At 34.8% G+C, this 27,561-nt stretch overlaps 3 protein-coding genes, 1 long non-coding RNA gene and 3 other non-coding genes across 9 annotated transcripts; 4 read left to right on the forward strand and 3 right to left on the reverse strand.

The window, feature by feature from the left end:
- Positions 1-14,238: 14,238 nt before the first annotated feature.
- On the reverse strand, positions 14,239-18,355 carry LOC104786419 (uncharacterized). 3 transcript variants are annotated; one of them, XM_010511834.2, is made up of 2 exons: positions 17,820-18,355; positions 14,239-17,684 (listed from the first exon to the last, which is right to left on the reverse strand). In XM_010511834.2, the coding sequence occupies exon 2, from the start codon at positions 17,079-17,081 to the stop codon at positions 15,726-15,728; it is 1,356 nt and encodes a 451-aa protein (XP_010510136.2). In that variant the 5' UTR covers positions 17,082-17,684; positions 17,820-18,355; the 3' UTR covers positions 14,239-15,725. The 3 variants fall into 3 exon arrangements, with proteins under 3 accessions (XP_010510136.2, XP_010510135.2, XP_087305903.1); XM_010511833.2 differs by having other exon boundaries at positions 17,178-17,692; positions 17,820-18,318; XM_087449777.1 differs by having other exon boundaries at positions 17,566-17,684; positions 17,820-18,318.
- Positions 18,356-20,082: 1,727 nt separating this feature from the next.
- Positions 20,083-22,112, forward strand: LOC104786420 (protein CORTICAL MICROTUBULE DISORDERING 7-like). The gene is made up of 4 exons (XM_010511835.2): positions 20,083-20,851; positions 21,085-21,459; positions 21,530-21,621; positions 21,705-22,112. The coding sequence occupies exons 1-4, from the start codon at positions 20,246-20,248 to the stop codon at positions 21,892-21,894; spliced, it is 1,263 nt and encodes a 420-aa protein (XP_010510137.2). The 5' UTR covers positions 20,083-20,245; the 3' UTR covers positions 21,895-22,112.
- A 668-nt stretch (positions 22,113-22,780) lies between these two features.
- Positions 22,781-23,619, forward strand: LOC147943520 (uncharacterized). Its single transcript, XR_015556637.1, has 2 exons — positions 22,781-22,904; positions 22,995-23,619. It is a non-coding gene; the product is annotated as an uncharacterized LOC147943520 (long non-coding RNA).
- TRNAC-GCA (transfer RNA cysteine (anticodon GCA)) lies at positions 22,805-22,875 on the forward strand. The gene has a single exon. It is a non-coding gene; the product is annotated as a tRNA-Cys (tRNA).
- A 1,630-nt stretch (positions 23,620-25,249) lies between the features above and the next one.
- Positions 25,250-25,323, reverse strand: TRNAD-GUC (transfer RNA aspartic acid (anticodon GUC)). Its single transcript has one exon. It is a non-coding gene; the product is annotated as a tRNA-Asp (tRNA).
- A 296-nt stretch (positions 25,324-25,619) lies between these two features.
- LOC147943523 (uncharacterized) lies at positions 25,620-26,328 on the reverse strand. Its single transcript, XM_087449781.1, has 3 exons — positions 26,248-26,328; positions 26,182-26,206; positions 25,620-25,951 (listed from the first exon to the last, which is right to left on the reverse strand). Exons 1-3 carry the CDS (start codon positions 26,267-26,269, stop codon positions 25,855-25,857), a joined length of 144 nt encoding a protein of 47 aa, XP_087305907.1. The 5' UTR covers positions 26,270-26,328; the 3' UTR covers positions 25,620-25,854.
- A 421-nt stretch (positions 26,329-26,749) lies between these two features.
- TRNAT-GGU (transfer RNA threonine (anticodon GGU)) lies at positions 26,750-26,821 on the forward strand. Its single transcript has one exon. It is a non-coding gene; the product is annotated as a tRNA-Thr (tRNA).
- Positions 26,822-27,561: the final 740 nt, after the last annotated feature.

Genomic DNA, 27,561 nt, shown 5'->3' on the forward strand with positions numbered 1-27,561 from the left:
CATTATATAAGGTCCCTTCTCAGCATTGTAACCTTTCAAGTTTTTATGAAATAAAATGAGAGTTTTCTTAGGTTATCTTCTGAGATAGAAGCAACCACCCTTTTCTCCTTCTTCTTGTGTGTGAATCCTTGAAGACTAAGATTTGACTTATCATAGATCCTTTCACAGATCTGTGTGGCGTCCCTCAATCCACCCATCTATCCTTTCATCTTCCACTGCTACCGAATAGACAGAACAGTGTTATCAACCATTTGTCTATTCACCATCTCTTCACTGCACTCCATCTATCTTCCACCGAATAGGCAGAACAGTGTTATCAACCATTTGTCTATTTCCATCTATCTACTTGGGATCCCTCATCTGGGTTCCTATATCATCTGGTATCAGAGCTAAACGTTCCAAATCAGGTTTTATCTATCCTTTTTTGTTTCAGTTTGTTTCCCTTAGTTTGCTTCAGTTTGTGTCTGTTTCAGTTTGTGTTTGTTTCAGTTTGTTTTTACACTTTTAGATCTGTTATTTTCGTGTGTTTTGCTCTATTTGACTGTTCGTCTTCTTAAAAAAAAAAAAAAAAAAAAATCGTTCAGATCTGTCTTTTTGACTGCCCAAAATCTCTCAAATCCTAGATCTGTTAGTTTTTGGACTTTTCGACTTCCTGTGCACTTGATCTCTTTTCTTACTTTTACAGAAACGTTTTGAACCATGGGAGAACAAGGAGGAGATGTGAACATCGCTGAGATACTTGCAGCTATTCAAATCCAACTCCAAACGCTTGGTGATCGCATGACACGAATTGAACAACCACTACCTGCACCAAGAGCACCAGTTCGTAACTTGCCAAGAGGAAACCATGAGGTTGATAATATTTTTTATCTGTAACATTTTTTTTTAGAGTTAAATATTAATGACACTTTTACTTTTTATAGAGTTTAAATAGTTATAATATTTTAACATTTTTATGGAGGTATTTATAATATTTCTAAACATTCTATAAAAAATATTTAAACCTGTAAAAAAATTAATTTGCTAAAATAAATCAAATAACTTTTAAATTTGGAAACCTGATAAATAATCAAGCAAATAAAAATATTTTGAAACCTTTTTAAAGCTAAAACTTTTAGAAGTTTCAATATTTATAATATTTTAAACTTTTGAAAGGTTCGGATATAATATTTGAACCTTTTAAAAAGTTTCAATATTTATAATATTTTAAGCTATTAAAATTTTAAAATTATAAAATTTTAAAATTATAATATTTTAAAACTTTTTTAAAATTTTCAATATTTATAATATTTAAAATTTTTAAAAATTTAAATTTTATAATATTTTTTTGAAACTTTTTAAAGTTTTAGTTTGATCAAATAAAAAACAGGATCAAACCGAATAAAACTTTTTAACTTGGATGTCTGATAAATCAAGCTTTCCTGCTCATTCGTTATTGGAAGCATATTAATCTTATTTATACTGGTTTGAACCATTGTCTAAAAAATTTCTAGCCAATGTGGGATATTTGTGACAACCCGTCCCACGGACCCCACTAACCCACCGCTAGCTGCCCCAACGGACCACGGACTCCAAGCTGGCCCTGCAGGGCATCGATCCTAACCCATCACTGTGGAAATCCACATCCACCAGTAGGTTATTGGTGCGCCAGGCGTTCCTCGAACCCTGATCTCCACCCTTTAACAACCTTCCCACATGACAAGTTGCCACCAATTGACCTGCAGATCAATTGGTGACAGCTTGTCCTGTGGGAAGGTTGTTAAAGGGTGAGGACCAGGGTTCGAGGAACGCCTGGCGCACCAATAACCTATTGGTGGATTGGGATATCCACAGTGATGGGTTAGGATCGATGCCCTGCAGGGCCAGCTTGGGGTCCGTTTGGGCGGCTAGCAGTGAGGCTAGTGGGGTCAACGGAACGGGTTGTCACAATATTATACATAGTTTTTTTATTTCCATAAATTTAAAATTTTCCTTTTTCTAAAAAATTCTGGAAATTTAGAAAATGTTAATGAATGACATGTCAAATCCTGATAGGTTGTTTAAAATAATTCTTAATATATAAAATTCTGCAAATTTCTAAAATGTTAATTAGTGACATGTTGAATCCCTATTGGTTGTTTTAAAGCTTAGGTTTTAAAAACCTTTTAAATGTTAAAAATTTTTAAAATTTAAAAATTATAATATTTTGAAACCTTTTTAAAGCTAAAACTTTTAGAAGTTTCAATATTTATAACATTTTAAACTTTTAAAAGGTTCGAATATAATATTTGAACCTTTTAAATAGTTTCAATATTTATAATATTTTAAACTATTGAAATTTTAAAATTATAATATTTAAAAACTTTTTCAAAGATAAGAGCTTTTATAATTTTCAATATTTATAATATTTAAAATTTAAAAAAAATTAAATCTTATAATATTTTTTTGAAACTTTTTAAAGTTTTAGTTTGATCAAATAAAAAACCGGATCAAACCGAATAAAACTTTTAAACTTGGACGCCTGATAAATCAAGCTTTCCTGCTCATTCGTTGTTGGAAGCATATTAATCTTATTTATACTGGTTTGAACCATTGTCTAAAAATTTTCTAGCCAATTGTTTTAGTTTGATTAAATAAATAACCGGATCAAACCGAATAAAACTTTTAAACTTGGACGCCTGATAAATCAAGCTTTCCTGCTCATTCGTTGTTGGAAGCATATTAATCTTATTTATACTGGTTTGAACCATTGTCTAAAATTTTTCTAGCCTGTGGGATATTGTACATAGTTTTTTTTTTTCATAAATTTAAAATTTTCCTTTTTCTAAAAAATTCTGGAAATTTAGAAAATGTTAATGAATGACATGTCAAACTCTGATAGGTTGTTTAAAATAATTCTTAATATAAAAAATTCTGGAAATTTAGAAAATGTTAATTAGTGACATGTCGAATCCCTATTGTATGTTTAAAATCCTAGATGGACAGCATTAGAAGCTTATAACTCCTATTTTTATTTAATATAATTATAGTTATTATTTTCTATTTATTTATGTTATCTTCGTCGGAAATGAAAGCATCAGTAATTTGGAGGTTAGCTATAAAGATCGCTAGCTTCTATATATAAATTATAACTTAACTAGTATTAAGCCTGTATTTCGTACGGGGCAAAATTTGTCAAATAATATAGATCAAGAAAATGAAAATCAAGATAATTAATCATGTAATTTCAGAAGGCTTACATAACGAATCATAAGAAATCCCAACCGAAACTTACATGAGTTGTACATGATATTTGCAAAACAAAATATAATCATTAAAATAAGAAAAAAAGTGGTGACAGAATTTTAGACACAGAAGGATGCTGCAATTGTGAATTGAAATAAATTTACAGAAACATCTCATATTATTGATTTCATTTTACGTATTACATTCACTCAAAGGGTTTTATACACCAAGTAAAACAATATGAAATCTTAATAGTTAATATTATTGATATCAAATGATGCTTATTAAATGTTGAGTGACTGCCTTTAGAATGGAGAATCTCAAGGCTATTTGGAGTGATGAATTGCTCCTTCATCTTTGCACATGCACCGACCTGCTTCTCTACTCTGATAGACAAAGAGACGTGTTGACTGTGGTGTAGCTTTTGTGCTTCATTTGTTTAACTGGGCTAGTCTTCAATTGTTGTTATGGTTTTGTTGAGTGATCCTCTTTGTGTCCTTTGTTTCAAGGGTCACTCACATGTCATTACAATATTGTTACAAATTTAAAATCAGAAGCCACCAATTTTTGAACTCACCAATGCAGAAGCCACGACGAAGAAGAGCCGGAGAAGTGTGGAAGTGTAACATCATCCAAGTCCTAGACTCGTCGTCTCTGGAAGCCGCTCGTCAAGTAGATCGTATCAATCCTGCCCGATAAAACTCAATGTCTGCAAGATGCGGTTCATCAGGAGTTCAGCTACAATGAGATGAATAAATCCCGTGGAGAATACAAAAGCTCAGGCCCTTGTGACTCGAATTCTGATAATGAAACACGAACAACTCTGAAGAAAACAAATCACATAGTAAAAATCCCTAGTAAAAATCATTAACAATTCATATGAGAGTGCAAATAGATCTAAATGCAACAATGAAATGAAATAGTAATAGAATTTGAATGAAAAAGGACAAAGAAACTATCACAGATCAATCCACCGACGAAGAAACAGTTAAACATATATAATTTACTAATTTTAAACCAATCCTTCTGTCGTTTTATCATGGAGACACTAATCTATTTCAGAGTAAGTGAAATGTAGAGTAGCGGAAAAAAAATACCTTTGCATCCACAAGAATTGCTTCAATACCGAGAATAACACCAAGTTTATTTTTTAGATAAAAAAGTACCATGACCTTGATTATTAGAGCTGTGATTTTCCATTCTTTTTTCAAAGAATTTAGATGTAAGAGAGGAGTATAATCCAGAGCAGGCATTTTCAACCTGAAAGTACCAAAAAAAAAGGATTAATATGAATTCAAAAGAAAAATAATGGATATGAACAAAAGTTAAAGGATTTACCTCCGTGAGAATTATAGTTGATCAACAGGTCAATTAAAACCTAATGTGTACTCCACCACGATCTAGTAGTATCGTTGTAACATTTCAGGATCGAATCCACATGGACCAAATAATTACACTATGAAATTATGTAGATTAAATATAGCTAAGACAATGGAAAAGTTTGTGTTTGAAAGTGACTAACAAAAAGCAGTAAATAAAAGAGTGTTTTAAATCAAAAGAGAAACATTGGGCGCAGGGAATCATTAGGGACAATGATCACGAATTTAGATGATAGATTGGGAAAGCATTAGATACCGTTCTTGAACTCAAATCTCGAATGTTAAACTAACCTACTACCGCAACATTAGTTATCTATGCAATGAATTCACTAAACCCCTAAACCATCGTTTGGATTTAGCAAAAAAAAGCAAGCAATAAAAGTTTAAGTTTGATCTGTTCACAAGGTTCCTCAACTTCAACTTTCATTGGCTAAGGTCCACCTTGCTCACCTATGTTCTTTTCAAGAAACTCAACAACACTTTTGGTGCCCCGATGAATTAAACCTAAGATCTTAATCTAGGTGATCAATCTAGCTTAAGCATTAAGAACAACAATAGATGAAGAACAATAAGATCAATTCCTAATCTAACAAATCTAGCATCAATAAATCATGAAAACCCTTTTTAAAACCCTAAACCCAACAGTGAAACTACTCAGCCATAGAGAAACAGAAATAGCAAATCAAAAATGACGAAAGCATAATTGAATTGCAAAAGAATAGAAAATAGGGTTTAGAAATCTTCTCCAAAGTGTCAAGAAGGATTAGAGATCTTCTCCCTTCAGCTCTCAATACAAAATAGTCTCAGAAAAATAATGCTTATGTCTATGGAGGCCGAGCCTCTAACTTAAATATCAAAATAAAACCCTAAAAGTCGGGTTAAAACGAAAAAAGAAAAGTTGCTTCTGGTACGGGATCGGTCGATCCCGAATGTGGATCAGCCGATCTTGGATGCTTTTTCTGTGTTTGCTCCATCTGCTCGCACTACAAAAAAACAGGGGTATTGTATTATTTATTTTATATGTTTGCATTACTTATTAGCCCTGGGCAAAATATCCGAACCCAAAAATCCGACCCGAACCCGATCCGAAAACCCCGACCCGAACCCGCATCCGAAATTTTAAAATACCGGAATGGGTTTAGGATTTATTGAAACTGGGTACCGTACCCGATCGGGTATTATCCAATATCCGAACGGGTACCCGAATTAACCCGAACATGTATAAACATAGTGCAAAATAGTCACTTGTGGGATTCGAACAAATGACCTAAAGCATTAAGTGGGTGCATTGTAACCATTTTGCCACTTTAATATCTTTAACTAATTCTCAAACCTCCACTATTTATATATTACTATGTATAACTTTCATTTTTTTTAAAAGAATTTAGATATGAGAGATTTAACTTATTATGTAGAGACTTAATTGCATTTTTATTCCATACTCATGAACTCTAGATACAAAAATATTATTTTTACATATTAAAAAAAACACAAAAAAGAAGAAATGCAAAACAAGTAGAATATTTTCTACAAGAAACATGTATGCCATACATTTTCTTCACCTTTAATATCAGAGTTGGAGAGATTTGAATTCGGATATTGAACGGGTAGCCGAATTTGAAGTATATTTCGGGTATTAAATGGGTACCCGAATCTGATCCGAATCCAATGGGTGTTTATCCGAAATCCGATCTGAATACTAGAAATACCCGAATGGGTCTAGGACCCTTTTACCAAAATACCTAAAAATCCAAAATACCCAATCTGAACCTGAATGGGTACCCGAATGCCCAGGACTATTACTTATAAGTGAAGCAAAGGAATTTGTCATCACTTATAAAAATGATACTTACATTGTTGATGCAAATAATTAACATCACTTTATCATTAACTGATGCAATTTTATTTTGTTTGGATCGGTTGTTATAATCGATATTAATAATACATCAATTATTAATAAATGATACTATGTTTTATATCAATTTGTGTCAGTTTTAATAAGTGATGTTGAAATTAGTATCAATTTTGTAAAATGATTTTAATAGTTGTATCATTTACAATAACTGATTTAAAATTTGTATAATTTCAAATATCTGATTTAATTTATGTATTTTCGTAATTAATTAATTAAATAAAAACGAAAATACAGAAAATAAAAATAATTAAAAAATGATAAATTCGCAAATGATTTACTATTAAAAAATAAACAGATTTAAGATTATATTTTATTAAACTAATTAATTAAATAAAAATACAACTTCTTTTTATTAATATTTCTAAACAGAGTTTGTTATGATTTACATAATTAGAATTGGTTTACAAAATAATTAACCAAACAAACTAAAAACCCTAGTTTGGTAGCCTTTTTTGTGGCCGTCGCCGCCGTACCAAGATCCTCGGATAATTGTGATTTCCTTCGATCTGGGTGTTCCGCTGATTGAGCAAGGAAGAGTTTGTCAATCTCACATCTCGTCTACGTTAACTACCGGTTAATTCGCAGGCCTCTTCCACCGTGAATCTAGACATAACAAACGTCCACCGTTACCGGCAATCAACTGTTGTCCTCGTCGAAGATTTGTAGGCCACATCCTCATCGGTTTTTTCATCCCTCGTTCTATCTTAAACAACTGGATCTATCATGATTTATTGCTGTTTGATATGGGTCAAAAACGCCGATCCTAATCACCACAAAATTACTTGTATGATGAAATGAGAAAGGAGAAGAACGAAGGAGATGATGTGATGAAAGAGAAGTTGTGAGAAAGGAGAAAAATAAAAGATAATAAAGAAGTGAAGAAGTTTTTATCACAACAAGAAAAAAAGAGAAGTTTTGACACAAAAAAAAAATCTTATCGGTTGGATTAAATCTATGAACGGTGGATAATAAACCAACGTTCAATCCTTACCACTCTTGACTAGCCAATGAGAAATCTCCATTACTATTTTTTTAATTTATGTTACCTTCTGTTCTAAAAATTAAAAATTGAATGTGAATTATGTTAATATAATTTATTGGGAAAAATGTCAAAAAAATCTCCAACTTTTAAATTTGGTATGTTTTAATTACCAACTTTCAAGATGTCATTTTAATCACAAACTTTTCGTTGATTTGGCCTTAAAATAGCAAAGTTTTGTTGACCTCGCCGTTTTAGGCACGTCGTTTATTCTCTGTTAATGATCTTAAAAGTAGAGTAAATTGTATGTTATCTGCTACCGATTAGCATAAACAACCACGTTTTTAACTCCAAAAACAACATCGTTTACCAAATTGAAGACACTAAATCTCCAAATCGATTCCAATTTTACAAATACATAACTCTAGAAAGAAAACCCCAAATTTTCTTTACACCATCGATGGCACACCACACTCACCGATGCAATCAGATGTGTCAAAACTTGAGCTTAAACTCATCGAAAGAGAGAAATTGCAGAAGAGATTTTGGTATTATAGAGAAAATTTGAGGTTTTCTTTCTAGGATTAGGGATTTAATAAAAGCCGTGCCTAAAATGGCGAGGTCAACATAACTTTGCTATTTTGTGGTCAAGTCAACAAAAAGTTTGTGATTAAAATGACATCTTGAAAATTGGTGATTAAAACGTCCCAAATTTAAAAGTTGAGGATTTTTATGACATTTTCTCATAATTTATTTTAACATCAGTTTTCTAAATGATGTAAATTTTGTGTCATTTAACAAAAGTGATTTTACCAAAAATTAATAGATACATCAATTAACTAAATGATGTGAACTTTTATTTTATATCAATTTTTAAAAAAGTGACACAAACTTTTAAAATTGTATCAGTTTTATTTAATTGATGTCAAATAAGTTAATTATAGCATTAGTTAATATAAGTGATGTTAAGGGAAATATATTTACATCATTTACAAATAAGTAATTTAAAATAACATCACTTAATCTTGTGATGCAAAATAAATGATACAATACACCTGTTATTTTGTAGTGTCGCTAGTCCGATCAGTTTTCACCAAATTTCCTCCAGATGCTTGTTTTCATCCCCAAAACACTCAGTTTCCTTCCAAAGTAGCCTAGAACCTGTACAGCCTCACAAAAGACTAAAAAGACTCTAAAAGCACACTTTGACTCAATAAAAGACTCAAAACAAACCTAAAAATTATGGTTAAAACCTATAAAATACAAACACATCAATAGTTTTTAAAGGGTTTTGGATTTATGAATTTGAAAGAGGTTTTCGTTGTTGATCGAACAGAGGATATGGATCTGGTGGTGAATTGAGAATCGAAAATAAAAAAATTGTTGTGGGCTTTTTTTGTGTTTAGAGAAAGTTCAAGAGAATTTATATAAAATATGGGATTTGTTGTAAACTATCATGAACGTTGAGTTGTTAGTGGAAGTGAAATTAGGAATGTTTTTCTTAAGCAGTTGTGTTTGATGTGTGTCAGAGGAAGATGAAAAGCTTGAACGACACAAAAAAAAAAGTGAAGATGAAACGTGTTCTGATGACACAATCATTGTAAGTTTTTTTTTATAGAGGATTTCTATTTTTTTTTATATACCATGATGTTTGCTTTTCTGTTATTTGGAATATTTTTTAAATTTAAAAAGTAAAAAATATGATATGGCTTATCTTGATTTGACAGGTGACTTGTGCTTTATAAGATAAAGTATATGAATTGATCCAGTAAGCCAGTATTGTATTGTATTAAAAAGAAAACACAGAAACATATATGTATTGTATGACAATAGACAAAGAGACAGTGCCAGTTATATATATTGCTAATCTTTATAACCTATATCATCATGCATGTAACAACTACGGGAATTTTCGAGGGAGCCCCAATCTAATATATGCATGGAAATGAAAAATATCAAAAGGACTATTCATATACTGTACACGAGTTTTTTAATCTTTTGCAGTATTTTTTTTTTTTACTTATATAATTATGGTTCTTTTTATATTTTGCTTTTTTTTTTTTTGTCGGCCATTCATTTCTTTCATTTAAAAGCCCAATTAAAATGGGCGTAATACAAACTTACAAAGCATGATACAAGCTAAATTAAGCCCAATTTTAAGTTATTCCAAACACATAAACAAAAGCTAGGAATAAAAGTGAATAACCCATGAGGGGCATAGACATGTGTTCTTCCTTTAACCACGTATCTTGTTACGAAGCGTCACCGTTAAGCTTTTGTTGACACGTGTGTTCTGAATTCTTCTTGCTTCTTCTCGCCGATGAGATCTGTACCAAATACTGAAGCTAAACGCCCGCCTCGAATTATTCATAGTAGATGAAGCTTGTAGTCACGTCTTTGAAACCATCTTTCCACAGATTCATCCGCTGCTTTTAGTTGAATCACCTGATTTCGACTTCATCCTATCTCCAAGCTAAAGCTCCGCCTTTAGACCATGAGGTCTTCTTCAAGCCTGATCGGCGATTAGCGGCGAAGAAATGACTTAGTCTTTAGAGGAAGAACACAGCCGATGGTTAGTCCAATCACAAGCATGCGGGATTTGCTCCTAAAACTTTGTAGAAAGATGACAAAACAAAAAACCTATATCCAATCTTAGCTTAAAACGAACCTAGCTAAGATGGAAGATAGTTAAATCCGCCTAAAACGGAAAAGAGATGCAATTCATATATATGGAAATCAGAATAGCCGAAAAAACAAAAAAAACCGGAAGAAGATTCCGGTTATTCAGAAATATCCTTCTCTCTCTGAAAAATAAGAGTGAGTTAAGAGAGAGAAGCGTGTCTGAGAATTAATTAGGAACATGTTTTGCTTTTTTTCTCTTACAACAAAAAAAAAAAATACTCTATCAAGAAGGAAAAAACTTAAATATTTTAGAGCTACCAAAGAATTGAAAGTTAACAGTCATAAATATCGGCGTGAACCGTAACCAGTTGGTAAAGATCGACTACAAGATAGACTATAGGACAAACTAGTTGGACAACGTAAAGACTAAGCAATAAAATTTGGTAAAAGCTCGATACAAATAACAAAATTTTGTAAGGGTATAGAGACACACACAAGCAATAAACCCACTTGGAACCGCACCAAACAAACGCTTCTTATTCAATCTTATACAAAAACTCACGTTTCTTACAAGACTTGAAACAAAGCTCACTCTCCTATCTATCTAACACAACACCCTGTGTAGATTTAAGAGAAACGAACACACTCCCTTTCTAAGCCTTTTTATGATTGCTTAAAAGTTACAAATCTCACAACTTTTATCCCCACGAGTGCTACCTCTTTTTGCGGCTGGCCTCGTCTATTTATACTTGCACACCCGATTTCTAACCTAAATCTTTGTGCATCCTATCGATAAGGAAATATCCTTGATCCCCAAGAATATTACTTCCTTATTCTCCCATCGAGATATACTCTCAATATCTTCGAGTATATCATGATTGCTTCTTCCTTCCAAATCCCATGGTTCGTCATCTTGTCCAACAATCTTCCTCCACCTCAGCATTCCATGCCACATCAGCTAATCAGACCTTTGGGACTCTCTACAGCATCGTGTCACAGACAGAGCTCTGATGCACTTACAATCTCCCCCTTTTTTACTGAATCTTGCCACACAAGCATCCACTGCACCAATCCTGAATATACACCAAACAACAACAGCCAAGACCAAACATACCCATACCAACAAGATATTGCAGTTCTCAAGAGCACAAACGGTTAACCCGACAAGAACTTGTTAAAATAAATTGGATAGTCAAACATCCAAAACGATTCTTAAAAAACAAAACAAAAACTCTTAAGTTTTAACATGGAACAAAAAACAAAAATAAACAACTGCTCCCCCATAGTCCAAACTCCCCCTCAAGCTTCAGAATCAGACTCATCTCCCCCTGCTTGTTTGGCACAGATTAGTCAAAAACATCAAGAGAATAAGCCAGGAAAAGAATACAATCAGAGAAAGTACTACTTACCAGCGTCCAAGGCGTCTTGCAGGATCTTGATAGCCAACCCGAGAGCAGCCGAACCACTCCGAACGACAGGCTCAGCAGGTACTGAAGCAGTCTTCTTCCCCTTGGTCTTCTTTGTGTCCTGTGACAGAATACTCGGAACAGGTCGCTGAACTTCCAAGAGCTGATAGATGAGGCTGGGAAACGGCAACCCGAAACCAGATTGAGCTTGCAGACCCAACAGTATGACCTGATCGTAGATCATTCTCCCTAAGTCGAATGGAATATGACGCATGATCATGTAGATCACCATGGCTCTGTTCAACGAGATGTAACAGGTGTTCACTGTTGGAGACCAGTTGCTGCAGCATATCTTATGGAGATCTTTGATGACTGGGTTCTTGATTGCGATAGATACCAGCTGCTTGCACGATTTCACCTTACCACCTGACAGAAACAATGCCAGATCCTCCTCCAAGATAGCCGCCGTCTGTAGTCGTTATTCGCGCACATCAACAGATTGTAGACCGAACAGGGCATTGATTCGACCAGGCGAGAATTCATACATCCAATCGCGAACAAGAACATCAACCGGATCCCCTTCAACCTTCACCGCAGGGAGATTTGCCCAAAACTCATATACCAAATCTGAATTAAAAGACCCGACTTGAGAGATGGTTTGCAACATACCATCTTAATCAATCAGCTCTCTAGCCTTATCATCAGCTCCTAGAGAATATCAAATTTCAGGGGCAAGGGTTCAAGAAGCAAAGAAACTATACCGTCAGGCCGCATCAACGGATATGAACCGTTTCATGTTAAACTCCTTCGAAGAGCCACCGCGAGAAGTAGAGACACCCTTGTCCTTGGCGAGAGTCTGACCCTTGGAGTCGCGGCTGTCAGCATCAGCAGTCGGCTGTTGCTTACGTAACATCACCAGTCAGATCAACCACCGGAAACCGAGACAGCACCTCTGTTGGCGGAGTAGACGAGGAGTCACAGGTTTCGTCATCCTCATCGGTGAAGGAGGGTGTGGAGGATAATGTGGGATTCTCCGGAGCCGGAATCGCTATGGTCGACTCTTCACGAGGCTCGTAAACTACCATCGCCGTGGTAGGATCAACCGGAACCCAAGGAGTTGGTCGTGGGAATGATGATGGTGGTGTGTGAAGCTCCTCATCCGAGCTGGAATCATAGTGGAAGCCACTGAAGATTGATTTCACCGTGATTAGGGATTTGAGTACACTAGCAGAAGAGAAGAGAGGATAGAAACTTAATCGGCAGAGGGTTGAAAATCGCAAGGATAAAGAGGAAAACGCCAAAACCCTAGCCACTTCCTTTTATACACCTATGTGAGACCTAATGGGCTGTCAAGGCACGGCCCAACCGCTACAGCAAACCTGTAAAATCACTCAATTAAACCATCAGTGTACACCGAATCTTCTCCTCTTCTTACTCTATACTCTTCCCTAATCAACAATTCGAATTAATGACAGGATCTTAATAAATCACATTCTTCCCCCTCTTTTCTTGATTTCAAACACATCCTTTAAAAAGTTCATGAACTCACACATGATACACACACCCACTTACGATGAACATGGAAGGACCCAGATCAAGAATTAAACAGCACATGAGCACATATATATATATATATATTTTTTTGCTTTTTTTATAGTAACAAAAATCAGAACACTAAACATACCTTTGTCATGTCAACCACTTGTTCAGAACCTTTGCTAGGAATTATCACAACCTCTTGAATTGTCGAAGATCAGAGAACTGTTGCATGTGGGTAGTCTTTCACACTAACATGCCTCCAGTCTACAATCTACCCCAACATGTTAAGGCAGCTGGAGATCATCTCTTTGAAGAGCACATTTTTTTTTGTGTTATTCCACTCAGCCTTTTGATAGCTGGTTTTCACCGCCTTGAACTTCAGTGACATCACTTGATTTTGTCAATCAATTATTATAGGCTGATCATTCAACAGGGCATTGATCCTGAGAATATATGTGCATGTCTCTTCACAGCTCTTTGACTTCCTTAAATCATGACAACATTTAACAGGATGGACAGACCGGCATGACATGCAGCTATTTCCCACAGCTATTTTTAGAGCGTTGATCTTCTATATATTCCAGGATTTTCATGATCTATCCTAGCGCACGTTCTTGTCTTAGATCAACACAACTCAGAGTAGAAGGTTAGAGTTCATAGGCACCAAAAGCTTAGTATACCAATCAGCCAACTGAGAAGACATGCTCATATGGTCAACCTCGATCAGTTTCACCTCAACTAGTTTACGAACAGAATGGTGTCTAATATCAATGTGTTTAGCTCTCGAATGTTGAACAAGATTCTTAGACATGTTTATTGCACTCAAATTAATACAACGAATTAACAGAGTGTCAGAATCCATATCATATTCAAATGACATGTGTCGCATCCACCAGGGCTGTGTGCAACAGATGCCTAAAGTAATGCATTCACCCTCCTGTTTTAAAAATCGCTAGGCGCTAGTCGGGCGGTGAGGGACTGCCTAGCGATTAATCGGAAAATCGGATATAAATCGGGGATTAATCGGAGACTAGTTTTAAGGGTTTTTATTATTATATATGATATATAATAAAATATCTAATGTTTATAGTTATATATAAGTTGTACCGAGATATTTCAGAAATATTTGACAGCTCGATTGGTTGAAGGCTTGTTAATATTTGACAGTTCGACTCCCTAATTTATGGCTGCCGATTTTTTAAAACTCAATTTTTAGAGATTTCATCATCTTTTTATCTGGTTATAACATAGAAATAGTAGATCTACACATTTAACATCATATTTAAGTGCAAAATCAACTCAAAAATGAAATTTTTTTTTTGGTCCGATTTTTATTCCGATTTGAGTATAATCGCGGCGGCCCCTTGCTGCCTAGCGATTACACGACGTGGAATCGGTCAAATCGGCTGATTTTTGGAACAGGGATTCAGCCTCAGCGGTTGAAAGGGAGACACTACTTTGCGTCTTGTTGTGCCAAGATATCAGGTTGTCGCCCATAGGAATCTTTGCTCCTTTACCTCTCCCTAATCCAAACTGTTGTACCCATCCTTTGGCATAGGTGCTTTGAAACACGAAAATCTCATCAGGTGATTGTTCAACTTGCAATCCCAGAAGGTATTTTAGCTCTCCCACCATACTCATCTCAAACTCCTATGACATACTTTCCACAAACTGTTTTACCACTGGTTGACCAGTGAACCTAAAGACGATGTCATCGACATAGATCTGAACTAACATCAGCACGGTGTCACTGTTAAGAACAAACAATGTTTTGTCTACACTCCCGCGAGTGTATCCTTGATCCAGAAGATACGTAGTCAACCTCTCATACCACGTTCTCAGTGCCTCCTCGAGACCATACACGGCTTTCTTCAGCTGATACTCATGCTCAGAATGTTGTGAGTTCTCAAAGCCTTTTGGTTGCTCAACAAAAAAAACTGATCTTTGTTTTCCACAATACATTCACTGGCATCATTCTTATTCTTGAGAATCCACTTTGTTGCCACTACATCAGCACGAGGTTTAGTGAGCTTCCACACATTACTCCGCTCCAATTGCCCCAATTCATCTTGCATTGCAGCAATCCAGAATTCTTCATGAAGTGCCTCCTTGGGATTCTTTGGCTCAATAATTGAAACGAAACAGACAAATTGAACAAAAACAGAGTCCTGAGAAATAGTGTCAGAAACAGCAGCCTTCTGACTCTTACCAGTCAGGTAAGCAAAAACAATCTTCTTTCCTCTGGCAACTCTACCCCCCTGAATCACAACGATAACACCATTAGGGGAGTGATTCCGATGAATCTGAGAAGATGAGGAAAGAACATTCAATGAATACATGGGGCTGACCGAGTCACCATGGCTTGCAGGTTCTTGCTCCTGCTTCTCATCATTTGTTACCAGGTCCTTGTCATCCAGAAAGTAGTAAAGACATTCAAACACATGAAAGTAGCTCACTGTAGGAGACTTCCCTTTCCACACCTCACAGGAAGTCTTGTTAATTCCTGATTGAACATACTCTCGGTTGATGATGTACCAGGATATAGCTTCACCCCAGAACCGATGACGAACCTTATTTTCATGCAACACAGCTCGTGCTATCTCCTGCAGTGCTCTGTCCTCCCACTCTACACCCTTATTCTGCTCTGATGTTCTTGGGACAGAGTATTGACGAATAAGACCTTAACGACCACAAAATTGATTAGACCTGTCATTCTGTAATTCTCCTTCATGATTACTCCGAATAGTTAGGATAAAATACTTTGCACTCTTGTTGCAAGGACCACATATGAAGTGTGGGTCATCCTTCAGCTCAGAAGTCCCATGTGCAGCTTCTTGATTAGCAAGCCTCATCGTTGTGTGTGTGTTCATACAACCAAGTTCCAGATGCCACATATCAGTGTTCAACCCAGTGGTTGTGTTGACGCACTGCATTGCCGATTCCCACATGTAACAGTTGTTACTAGATCTCCTTCCTCTGAACCGAACAGATCCTTGCTGATCAACTACCTCGCACCCCTTCTTGGTAAAAGTGACATCCAGACCTTCATCACACAGCTGACTGACGCTTATCAGGTTTGCCTTCAAACCATCAACTAAGATAACATCCTTTAGATGTGGTTGAGAGACACCACCAGTTGTACCCTTTACTCGGATTAATCCTTCTCCTCCATCTCCAAAAGTAACTCTCCCTTCATTGACAGTCTCTACATGTGATAGAATTTCAAGAGCACCTGTCATATGCCTAGAGCATCCACTATCGAAGTACCACTTAGCCTGATCACCCTCTGCTCTTTTGGTTGTATATGCCATTTGACAGTCGAGATTATCTGTCCTGATTACATTCTCTTCTTCTGACCAGACCTCGTCCTCCTTGATATCTTCATTTCTTCCCTGAGGTATGACAACGGCCTGCATAATCTCTATTAACTGATTAAACTTAACCTCCTCTAAGTTTAGAGACTTGACTACAGCAGACATGTGCAGTTGAAGCTTATCAGACAAACTCCCAAGAAACTTTTTCACCATTGACTCATCGCTGTATCGTTTTCGCAAAACTACAGCCTTTTGTGTGATTTCATTCAATCTACTGCTGTAGCTGACAACAGATTCATTTTCAGTCATGTGAAGTCTCTCATATTCAGATGCAAGATTATCCAATCTGGTGCGCCTAACACTGCTTGTGCCTTCAAACAAGATTACCAGACAGTTCCATGCTTCCTTGGCAGACACACACCCCTGTACTAGAATGAAAATCTCCATTGGCAGAGCATTGAAGATTACTAATAATGCTTGGGAATTATATTTTGATTTTGCTTTTTCCTTAGCTGTCCATCTCGTCTTCTGCTTGGGAACAAAATTACCTTTCTCATCCTTGACCATAGGTGATGACCAGCCATCCTCCACTGCAATCCAAGCTTCCACATCAATACTCAAAATGGTCTGCTTTACCATGACTTTCCAGTACCCAAAACTCTCAGAGTTGAAATTCAGTAGTTTTGGTGACACAACGAACCCCAGTGATTTCTCCGTATCCATGTTGCAAGATCTCACCTGTTACAAAAGGATATCAGAACTTTTATCAGGTGTCCGCTTTGATACCAATTGTAAGGGTATAGAGATACACACAAGCAATAAACCCACTTGGAACTGCGCCAAGCAAACGCTTCTTATTCAATCTTATACAAAAACTCACGTTTCTTACAAGACTTGAAGCAAAGTTCACTCTCCTATCTATCTAACACAACATCCTGTGTAGATTTAAGAGAAACGAGCACACTCCCCTTCTAAGCCTTTTTATGATTGCTTGAAGGTTACAAATCTCACAACTTTTATCCCCGCGAGTGCTACCTCTTTTTGCGGCTAGCCCTCGTCTATTTATACTTGCACACCCAATTTCTAACATAAATCTTTATGCATCCTATCGATAAGGAAATATTTTTGATCCCCAAGAATATTACTTCCTTATTCTCCCATCGAGATATACTCTCAATATCTTCGAGTATATCATGATTGCTTCTTCTTTCCAAATTCCATGGCTCGTCATCTTGTCCAACAATCTTCCTCCACCTCAGCATTCCATGCCACGTCAGCTAATCAGACCTCTGGGACTCTCCATAGCATCGTGTCACAGATAGAGCTCTGATGCACTTACAAATTTATGTAGGGAGATTTTGTATAAAAAAAACAAAAAAAAAATCCAAAAATATACGACGGTACACATCAATAATACGAACGTAACATATCCAATGTAGGTATATAGACGTGATCACGTACATGAAACGTATACGATGGAAATCAAGTTTTGAACCGTAAGACCGGCGTTTTGCGGTCACGTTTGGCCTTTATCAAACCGCTCCAGACCTTAACATAACGACCCACCATACCTTTGAATTTCACACCACCTAGCTTCTCTTTCTTCACCACCAATTGCATCGTCTGCTTGATCCCCTCGTCATCCCCGAAATGTTGACTTAGAGAGTTCTTGTTGTTAACATTAGTTTCTTCATTCGATTTCTCCTCGCATCTCATCAGGTTGTTCAAACTCTGACGATCAATTTCTTTGTTTTCGATTTTCTCTTGCTCTTTGTCCGGTTTTGGTTGTGAGCTTTGGGTGGATAAATCAAGGTGATGCATATCGTTGATGAGACTAGACCATGGTTTTCTAGTTCTTTTCGACATGCTTAGATCAAACCGTGGCTTGGTCGGGCTTATCACTTCACTTCCCATCGTTGATCATACAAAAGAGTGAATCTAATATTCTTTTTTTTTTTTCAGAGGAGACAACTATATAGATCTTAATTAGAAGGGGTAGTTATAGGTCTATTTTCACTTTCGAATTATAACGTAAGAGGTCGGTGACTGTGAGTGTTTGGAGTATTACTTGCTTTATAAATAAACTAAGAAATGATTACAATTTACAAGTGTGATCCATATATTTATTAATCTTCATATTTTGGGATGAATTTAATAGATTCAGTGGTATTAAAAAATTTATAGTTAGTTCAATGTGAATTTGGATAGATGCTAGAAGTACAATGTAATCGAGTTGAATATAGTTTCATTGAACTTATTCTATAAAACTTTATTATAGTTGATAGTTCACTGAAACTTTAAATTTTTTAGATTGTATCTATCAATTTTATTATTATTAATATTAAAATTACATAACACAAATATTAAATATAACTTTCCATTTTTAATAATTAAAATTTTATTTTTATATGATTTCTAAATGTATATATAATTGCATATTAGATATATTTAAAATAAAAATTATATTTAAACATATATTATTCACACAAGTTTATCCTCTAAATATATTAGATAAACTACAAAAAATATATTGTATACTAATTTTGCAAATACTTTTTAATGTAAATATAAATATATTTAGTAGTAGGAAAGGAATATTTAAATTTTGTTAATAAGTATAAGGTAGTAAAAAAATAAATAAGACCGAAACACTATTAAACCAATCAGAAAGAATAATTAAAAACATATGGTAGACCACTTAATAAGGGAACAATGGCTATGGAAAAAGAAAAAAAAAAAAAAAAGAATACAACCAAAAAATTCTGAGGAGAATCGAACTCGTTTACAAATGGTGCATGGGGTACCCTAATACCAAATGAACTAGGAGAACACTTTATATCATTGATAATTTTAAAAACTTAGAATGGGGCACGTGCCCCACCCAATAACCACTGTAGATCCGCCCCTCATACACAATCCAAATATTAATTGATAAAAATCCATGTCGCCAATCTAACCATACGTTTTAGGTAATGGTGATAAAGGTAGCAAAAGAGTTGTTGAAAAGATATACCAACAACAAAGGTACAACAATCAAAGCAAATTCATAAACTAATGGAAGGATGGTTGGTTCGAGTAAGACCTGATGGACTAGTTGGAGTGTCAACAACACACAAACACAAGTAAGTAAATATGATTGGACACTTCACTTGTGTTCTCTACTAGAAGGTGTATTAAACAAGCCTTTCATGAAAACATTCTTACAAAAAGGTTCCTTTGAGTTTGAGTTGGCCCATCATAATACGATACAACATAGACTTTTGAGTTTCCATTATAAATTTGGAAAAACATAACAAAATAGAGAAAGAAGACAACTTTTTTTTTGGTGTGTGCAAACCCTAAGTTAGGGTCCCTAACTAAACAAAATGGTGAACTTAAATTTTGTGGACCGATTTTAACCGGTTTTTAGATTTCGAAGCGAGTCACCTTGGAACAATTCAGCAGTTCGGTCCTTAACTCGGCCGAAACTCGACAAGAAGGACACAACCAGTAGTCGGCCCAGTTGGGAAAAAGTTGCATGAAGAAGCCCTATTAATAACTACAAAAAGAAGAAAACTTATCTGTAGAGAATATGTTTTTGTCTCATTCCAAATAGTTGGATTGGAACTAGGCTAGCTAACAAATGCCCTGACAATTTTGCAATTAGGAATTTTACAAAGGAAACAAACAAAAAAAGACAAAAAGGCTCGTGCTTTACACCTGCAACCAACAAAAGCTTACTCTTGCCCATCAAATCTCGAAGATAGGGAGAGAGCTTTTTAGCATTCTGACAAAAACTGTTTACTTTTCCCGACACAGTAAACGACGAACTCTTCACATTCCCCAAGACACATCTCTTTGAGATTCACAACTACTCTTCTTCCTTCCTTCCTTCCTTCCCCCAAAAGATGCTTCTGTTTTATAACCGAACCATGGCGTGTCTTACTCCCGGAGTTCTCTCCAACCTTCTCAATCTCGCCGCCGGTAACTCACTTTCTTCACCGCCGTTACTCTCCTCCTCACACCGCTCACCACTCCTACAAGTCATAGAAATCGTTCCTTGTCTCTCTGACGACCAATGGCGTAGCGAAGCATTCTTCGTCAAAGTCTCTGACTCTCTCCACGCCGCTTACGTCGCCGTTTCTGCCGGAGACGACGCTGATCTCATACGCTCCGATGAAATCCAGCTAGGGCAGTTTGTGTACATCCTCGGCGGTTTACACATTGAGAAAGGATGCCCTGTTCCTGTAATCCGTGGATTGAAACCAGTGCCGAAGCGGAGGCTCTGCGTTGGAAACCCTAGTGATCTTTTTTCTAGCGATTTGCTTCTTCCTTTTACCCAGACCTCTGTTTCGCCCACGACGACGAAGACGAAGAAGAAGAATCTTGTTGAGATGAGGAGGATGAGTTTGGATTCCGCGAGAAGGAGTTGTTGGGATCAGCCTCCTCCTCCTGTGACTCACCGCCGTGACGCCGCTTTGCTTCTTTCTTCCCCACGTCTCAAACCTAAACTGGTACATCTTCCATCTTCTTCTGTGAATCGTTCTGTTTGAGTGGTTTTTAGGTTTCTTGTTCTTTAAGTTGTTGCTTCTTGCTCGGTGAATCGCTCTGTTTGATCCATGTTATTGCATTTGGATTTTGGAAGCTGTGTTTTGAGTTTTTTAGGGTTTCTTGTTCTCTATAAGTTGTTACAATGTTAGTGAATCTTTCTTGATTCCATAGATTTCTTCTATGTTTGTTTTTGAAGATCTTGCCTGATAAGAATCTGTCAAAGAGTGAGTCCCCATCAAAGCACCTTAACTGTAACACCCCTGCTTTAAGAAACAGGAATGTGGTCAAGCCTGTATCACCTATATCAATGACCATATCTCCAAAAGATGGTATCAAGTCACCTATATTAAATCACCTTACCTGCGACACCCCTGCGTTAAGAAATAGAAATGTGGTCAAGCCTGCATCACCTATATCCATGACCATATATCCCAAAGATGGTATCAAGTCGTTGTCAAAAGCAGTGGCTCCTTCAGTTGAGCTTTTTAAGCTGCCTTCAAGTCACAGGACTTGGTCTGATCAGAGAATCTTATGGAGTGGACTCCCAAAAGCCATTCAATTGCTTGGAAAGGTACAGTATTTTGGATCAATCTAGCGACTCTGAGAATTAGTAGTCATGTGTTTCAAACCTCTCCTTTCAGGAAGTCTCATCACATAGGCAAGCAGCAGTTTCGGGAGCAGTAAGTGCATTGGAGGAAGCATCTGCCATGGAGTCTGTTCTACTCAGTTTACAGTATGTCTTCTCTATTTCATCCTTAACCCGTTTCATTACAATTTGCGAATCATTATTAATAGCATATAACTTTGAACCTTCAGGACCTTTGCCGAGCTGTGTGATTCTTCCAAGAAATTATCTGCGGGACAAGTAGTACGACGGTTCTTGGAGCTTTACCATAATACACAGAATACAGGCAAAGCGGTCCATCTGTTGCTTACTCAAAATCGAAACAACGGCTCCTGTATACTAGCAGCTAAAAGCGGTCCATCTGTTGCTTACTCAAAGTAAAGAGAATAGGAGTTTTAGGTCACTACCGCAGCTGGAACAGAATTGAGAAATACCACTGGAACTTACGGAGTTTTGTAAAGACTAGAAAAAAAGTAATTTCATTTTCACCTATGATATTACATGTTCCAATTCGATTGCATACCATTAAAAATTTATTCATCATTGGATCTGTTCGAGCAGATAAACATATAATAAATAGAAAACTTTTTTTTTAACCACTTTACTTTTTCATGTATTTGTATTTCATTGTTTAAAAAAAGATTTGCAGAAAAGAGATTGATTTTTCCCTATTTTGAATAGAATAGTTAGAATATCAAAAAATTGAAGTAGGTAAGAAAACTTGTGTTTTTTTATTTATTAATTTTTTTATTATTAAAATAAAAAAGAATGCACAGATATATATGTCTCTTTTTCTTCTTTTATTGTGGTACAGTTCTATTTGGGACATCACATGCTGTGCTTTATCAAAAAGGAAATGTTCTCTTCAAGTCAAGGGAAAAATTGAAATATAAAAATTTATTGAGAATTACTCCTCAAAAGCATCCCTAGAGAGATAAAATACCCCATTATAGAGCTAGCTCTATAACACAACGTAACGTATGTTCTGATTCTGGGGTTTACATATACTCATAATTACTGTTATAATTGAAATTGAAGAAGATTTCTTTTTAATTGAAAAAAACTTAATATAGATGAGTTATAAATGTATTTCTAATGATTTTCTTAATATTATTAGAAATAAAAAAAAGTAGATTTTAATTTTAATTCAAAAAAGGTAATGAATTTACAGTCAATAGTTAATGGTTCTGGTTTGTACTAGATTCTATATTTTGTGACTGAAAATCTATATATATTTTTTTTTCGGAGTTGAAAAAAAAAAAGAAAATTGGAATCTAGTTTCTATCGTTTTGGCGGCATGGCCGAGTGGTAAGGCGGGGGACTGCAAATCCTTTTTCCCCAGTTCAAATCCGGGTGCCGCCTCACTCAACAACAGACTTTAAATATCAAACGTAGGAAAAGACTCTTGATACTTTCTTTTCGTTATTCTAAGCCCCCGGCTCTCGAGGTTCTATTATCTAACCTAAAGTTTTGCCTATCAGATTCAAGGAAAACTTCAAGTAGTGGAGGGCAATCTGTAAATCTTTACTTGCCACTACTAATTTAGTTCCATTTACTGAGTTTTCAATTAGATTGGATATCCAGAGAGGGAATTTAATTAATAATTTTGGAAAGGACCTAAGATACTTTGGATCTAGACTCATGAAAGTCTCGGAATACTCAGACATTCAATAAATATTAGATTAGATTAAGAATTGCCTTTCATTTTACTTCCAAAAATAAAAAATCATAAAAGAAAGAAAAAGTCTTCTTCTTTCTACATGTGAGTCAGATTCCTTGGATACTTCGAAAAATGTCCGTTTGCTTGTGTTTACATCTTGTCGATTCTACTAGAAATTCTATAATTAAGAATAACTCATTATAAGATAAGATAAGTGGATTTTTGGAGTAGTTCGTCAATGGTGACCAAATACCTCTCCCTTTTTTTGACTCTGCACCAGTGATTTCACTATTATTAGTGAACAATAATGGAATAGTTTCTTCATATTCATAGAAATAGGGGGCAGAATTCACATGGATATAGTAAGTCTCGCATGGGCTGCTTTAATGGTAGTTTTTACATTTTCCCTCTCTCTCGTAGTGTGGGGAAGAAGTGGACTCTAGAAATACTTCTAATTGCGGTAATAATCAAACTCTATCAACCTGTATCAACTGTTTTCGTTTTCTAGACCGTTCGGCAATTTTTTTTAATACTTTTTTTTAGAAATTGGATGTATGTTTTATTGACTCATTTTATATTTTTATATCAGGGTTTACACGGTTAACCATTCATGGGGTAACCCCTTTCGAAATCTGAAGAAGCTTCCATCGAATTGGGATTATCCGTATTAAATGAATCAAACAAACAAATGAAATTGAGAAAGTATGTACATACATTTCATATTTTATTTCATTTATATTGACGTTTATAAAGAAAAAGAGAGATATAGGTGGATTTCTTTATATTAAGATATTTCACTTGTATCTTTATACATTAAAATAACCATAATGGCTAGTATGGTAGAAAGAGATATCTTTCTACCATACTCATACTAGCGGGCCCCTTAGGATACTACTGAATTTAATGCATTCCTTTCATTTAAGACGAGAAATTGAAATCTTTTTTTTATTGTCATTGATAGTAAAATTTTATTCAAATTAATCATTTTGACTAACGGTTTTTACGTAAATTATAAGCAAAAAAGCAGTAGGAACGAGAATGAAGAGTGCAGTAGCAATAAATGCAAGAATATTTACTTCCATAATTTAATCGTTTATTATTATTATTATTTTTCTTTGGAATATCTCGGGATTTAATCCCATAGAGATGAGAAATCTTTCGCTTGTAAACTCACTCAGATTAATTAGATTTCGATGATATCGAATGAAAGAAATATCATGAATAACAATATCAGAGCTATAAAATCGATTCATCGTCAAGAATTTAATAGTATAACATAGGAAGATCTTTTATCCACACCGAATACATAATGAGATTCCTGATCCAATAAAAAAAAAGTTATTTATAATTCTTTTTCCCGGCTTTCCTTTCTAAAACCTAGTTGTTTATTTTCCTTGTACAATCATCTGATGAAGTATCATAAAAAACTTTTTCGACTTCGAACAAAAAGAGTTTCTAAAGAACCTTAAATAAACAATAGAAATCAATATAGAGAAAACAAGTACGAAGTTCAATTTGAAATCAAAAAAATTGAAAGGGTTTATCATCTTTTTGGAAAACAAAAAAAGGGATTGTGACAAAGACGAGTCCCAGTAAAAAAACGAAAATATTCAAAAAAATTAACGAGTTAATTTGTCTTACGAGTTTTTTATTCGACATCGCCTCTAATCTTTTTAAAGAGCATATTCATTAGGGAAGACGCGTTTTCTCTTTATTTTTTAAAAAACCTCTTTCCTTGGTTGGATTCGAACTATTTAAAATTCCTTGACTTCACAGAAAGAAAAGTATATATAGGTACTCTTGACAAATGTATTATACGCTACCCTATTCCATTTTCCTACACGAATTAATGGGAGAGCGGTTGACAAAAAGCGGAAACTCCATACAGTATCTCTTTCTTGAAGTGTTGAGTGTTCTCAATAATTATAATTAATTTACATATGTCTCTCTACCCTAGTTAAAATAATCGACCCTTTCTTTTGCTTTATGAAAAAAAAAAGAAAACAAAAAGATAAATGAAACCATTTTCATCCCCTTGCCCAGAAACAAAAAGGGGAGTTGATGTATTGAATCCGCCGGAACTGACGGGGCTCGAACCCGCAGCTTCCGCCTTGACAGGGCGGTGCTCTGACCAATTGAACTACAATCCCATGGAAATCAAGTGGGTAGCTTACATATTCCTTCTTACGATTTCATTTTAATCATTTCAATTTAAAATTCAAATTTTTGTTTTGTAACAACGAAAGTAACAAGTGATATATTGATATCTATATGGATATCACTTTAGTGAGAGCAAGACGGATTACTGGGTAATCCTTGCATTATTATCAAATCGATTGATAATCTATTTTTTACAAAAAAATAGATTATTTTCCCGACTCTATTCATTTCGGAATTTTTTATGAAAACAAAAAAAAACTAAACACAAGAAATAAAGAAAAAAGTAAAGTCGAACTATACCCTGAAATTTGACCTTTTTTTTCTTACCCTTCTCTGTCATTTATGCAAAACAAAAAGGGTTATGTAGACAGCGAATTATTGGGCCGAGCTGGATTTGAACCAGCGTAGGCATATTGCCAACGAATTTACAGTCCGTCCCCATTAACCGCTCTGGCATCGACCCAGGAAGAATCTATTCTAACTTTATGGATAATCCATGATCAACTTCCTTTCGTAGTACCCTACCCCCAGCGGAAGTCGAATCCCCGCTGCCTCCTTGAAAGAGAGATGTCCTGAACCACTAGACGATGGGGGCATACTTGCTCAACCGCCATCATACTATGATCATAGTATGATCAGTTTTTTAAAATTGTCAATATAACCAAATGGTATGACCAGCTTATAAGGTTTTTTCTTTTTTTCTATAGAATTCTATATCATTTTTTTTATTTTACATTTGTATTCATATTCTAATCATAATTCTATAAAAAATCTATATATTTTCTTTTTTTTATTTGAAGTGGAAATATTATATTAAATAAAAAAAAAATCTAAAAAGCGTCTAGTACGGAATCTTTTCAATAAGTGATTGATCTAACATTAAAAAAAATAAGGTTAAGTTTCATTTTTTTTACTTTCCTTCATAGATTGCCTCATCTCATTGTTAAGAAATAGTAGTATCCCTGTCTAACACTAATCCAAGAAAGTAAGCCAGAATCCATCTTCTAATTAGGGAAGAAAGGTGAGTTTATAAGTTAAGTTATCAAAATTTGCTTTTTTTTTTTTTAGAAAATTATTGTTCAGAGGATAATCCATATCTCTTCATCACATGTCAAGATAAAATATCTTAGGTCTAGGTCAACTTGCTGAGTACATGTATAAATAAAATGAATTTCGTTTTATTTCTATGCGGTGGGCAATTTCAAATAAAATAATTAATTGCATGAATATTTATCAAATCCAACATTAAAAAAGCAAAAAATACCCCGTTAAGTAAAATTGAAGTAAATTCAAATTATCGTTTCTAGTTCCGAAATGAGCTACTAACCACTATGCGTCTATTGTATATATATTTAATATATATATATAGATAGATTTTATTTACCTATCGACTCAGTCAGGAATTAAACCAAGATGGCCCTTTTAACTCAGTGGTAGAGTAACGCCATGGTAAGGCGTAAGTCATCGGTTCAAATCCGATAAGGGGCTTTTACGTTCTTTACTTTCTAATAGTCAAAATTTTATTCGAAAGTGTATAATTTCATTTCTAATTTTGTTAATTTCATTCGAATAATAACTAATAATAAAGTTAGCGAGTAATTTAAAAAATAAAATTGAACATTTTTATCTTATAATACTAATGAATAATGATACGTCGTCTCTTGAATCGCTAAATATATATTCTTTTTTTTTTTTTCGATTTTTCGATAGATTAGAAATCGACAAATAAAAAAGAAAAAGTAAGTGGACCTAACCCATCGAATCATGACTATATCCACTATTCTGATATTCAAATTCGATAGAGATTAAATTTAAACAGTAGATTTTTTTATTTCATATTTTTTTATTAGGAATTCCGTCGATATCTCTTATTGAATCTTCTTGTTTCTATATATTTCATAGGAAATATATTGCGTTCCTGCCTAGAGAAAGAAACTCTCATTTACAGTTTCCTATAATTTTATTTAAATATTGTATTGAATTAAATAAAAATAAGAAGTTTTCCCCTTTTTTACAGATACATAAGGGCATGTACATATAGATATCAAAGAAAATAGAAAAAAATATTCAAAGTTTCCTTTTTGCTTCAACCCGTCAACTAAAAAAAGGGTATAAAAGGAAAATAACAATAGTTGATACTATAGTATTTAATAGACAAGTATTTAATACCCGCAAAAAAAAAAAAAAGATTTCTTTATCTGAATAATGAGTCATCCGACAATTCATGA

Source organism: Camelina sativa, chromosome 5, assembly GCF_030686135.1.
Source record: "Camelina sativa cultivar CO46 ecotype springtype chromosome 5, ASM3068613v1".
NCBI lineage: Eukaryota > Viridiplantae > Streptophyta > Magnoliopsida > Brassicales > Brassicaceae > Camelina > Camelina sativa.

What these genes read in the sequence shown, in the direction of transcription:
- LOC104786419 (XM_010511834.2), bottom strand. Translation starts at nt 17,081, where the DNA reads ATGGATACGGAGAAATCACTGGGGTTCGTTGTGTCACCAAAACTACTG.
- LOC104786420 (XM_010511835.2), top strand. Translation starts at nt 20,246, where the DNA reads ATGCTTCTGTTTTATAACCGAACCATGGCGTGTCTTACTCCCGGAGTT. An exon ending in CCATTCAATTGCTTGGAAAG is followed by an intron (nt 21,460 to 21,529) that starts GTACAGTATTTT and finishes CTCTCCTTTCAG; the next exon opens with GAAGTCTCATCACATAGGCA. An exon ending in TCTGTTCTACTCAGTTTACA is followed by an intron (nt 21,622 to 21,704) that starts GTATGTCTTCTC and finishes TTGAACCTTCAG; the next exon opens with GACCTTTGCCGAGCTGTGTG.
- LOC147943523 (XM_087449781.1), bottom strand. Translation starts at nt 26,269, where the DNA reads ATGAGGCAATCTATGAAGGAAA. An exon ending in GAGGCAATCTATGAAGGAAA is followed by an intron (nt 26,207 to 26,247) that starts GTAAAAAAAATG and finishes TTTTAATGTTAG; the next exon opens with ATCAATCACTTATTGAAAAG. An exon ending in TCACTTATTGAAAAGATTCC is followed by an intron (nt 25,952 to 26,181) that starts GTACTAGACGCT and finishes CTATGATCATAG; the next exon opens with TATGATGGCGGTTGAGCAAG.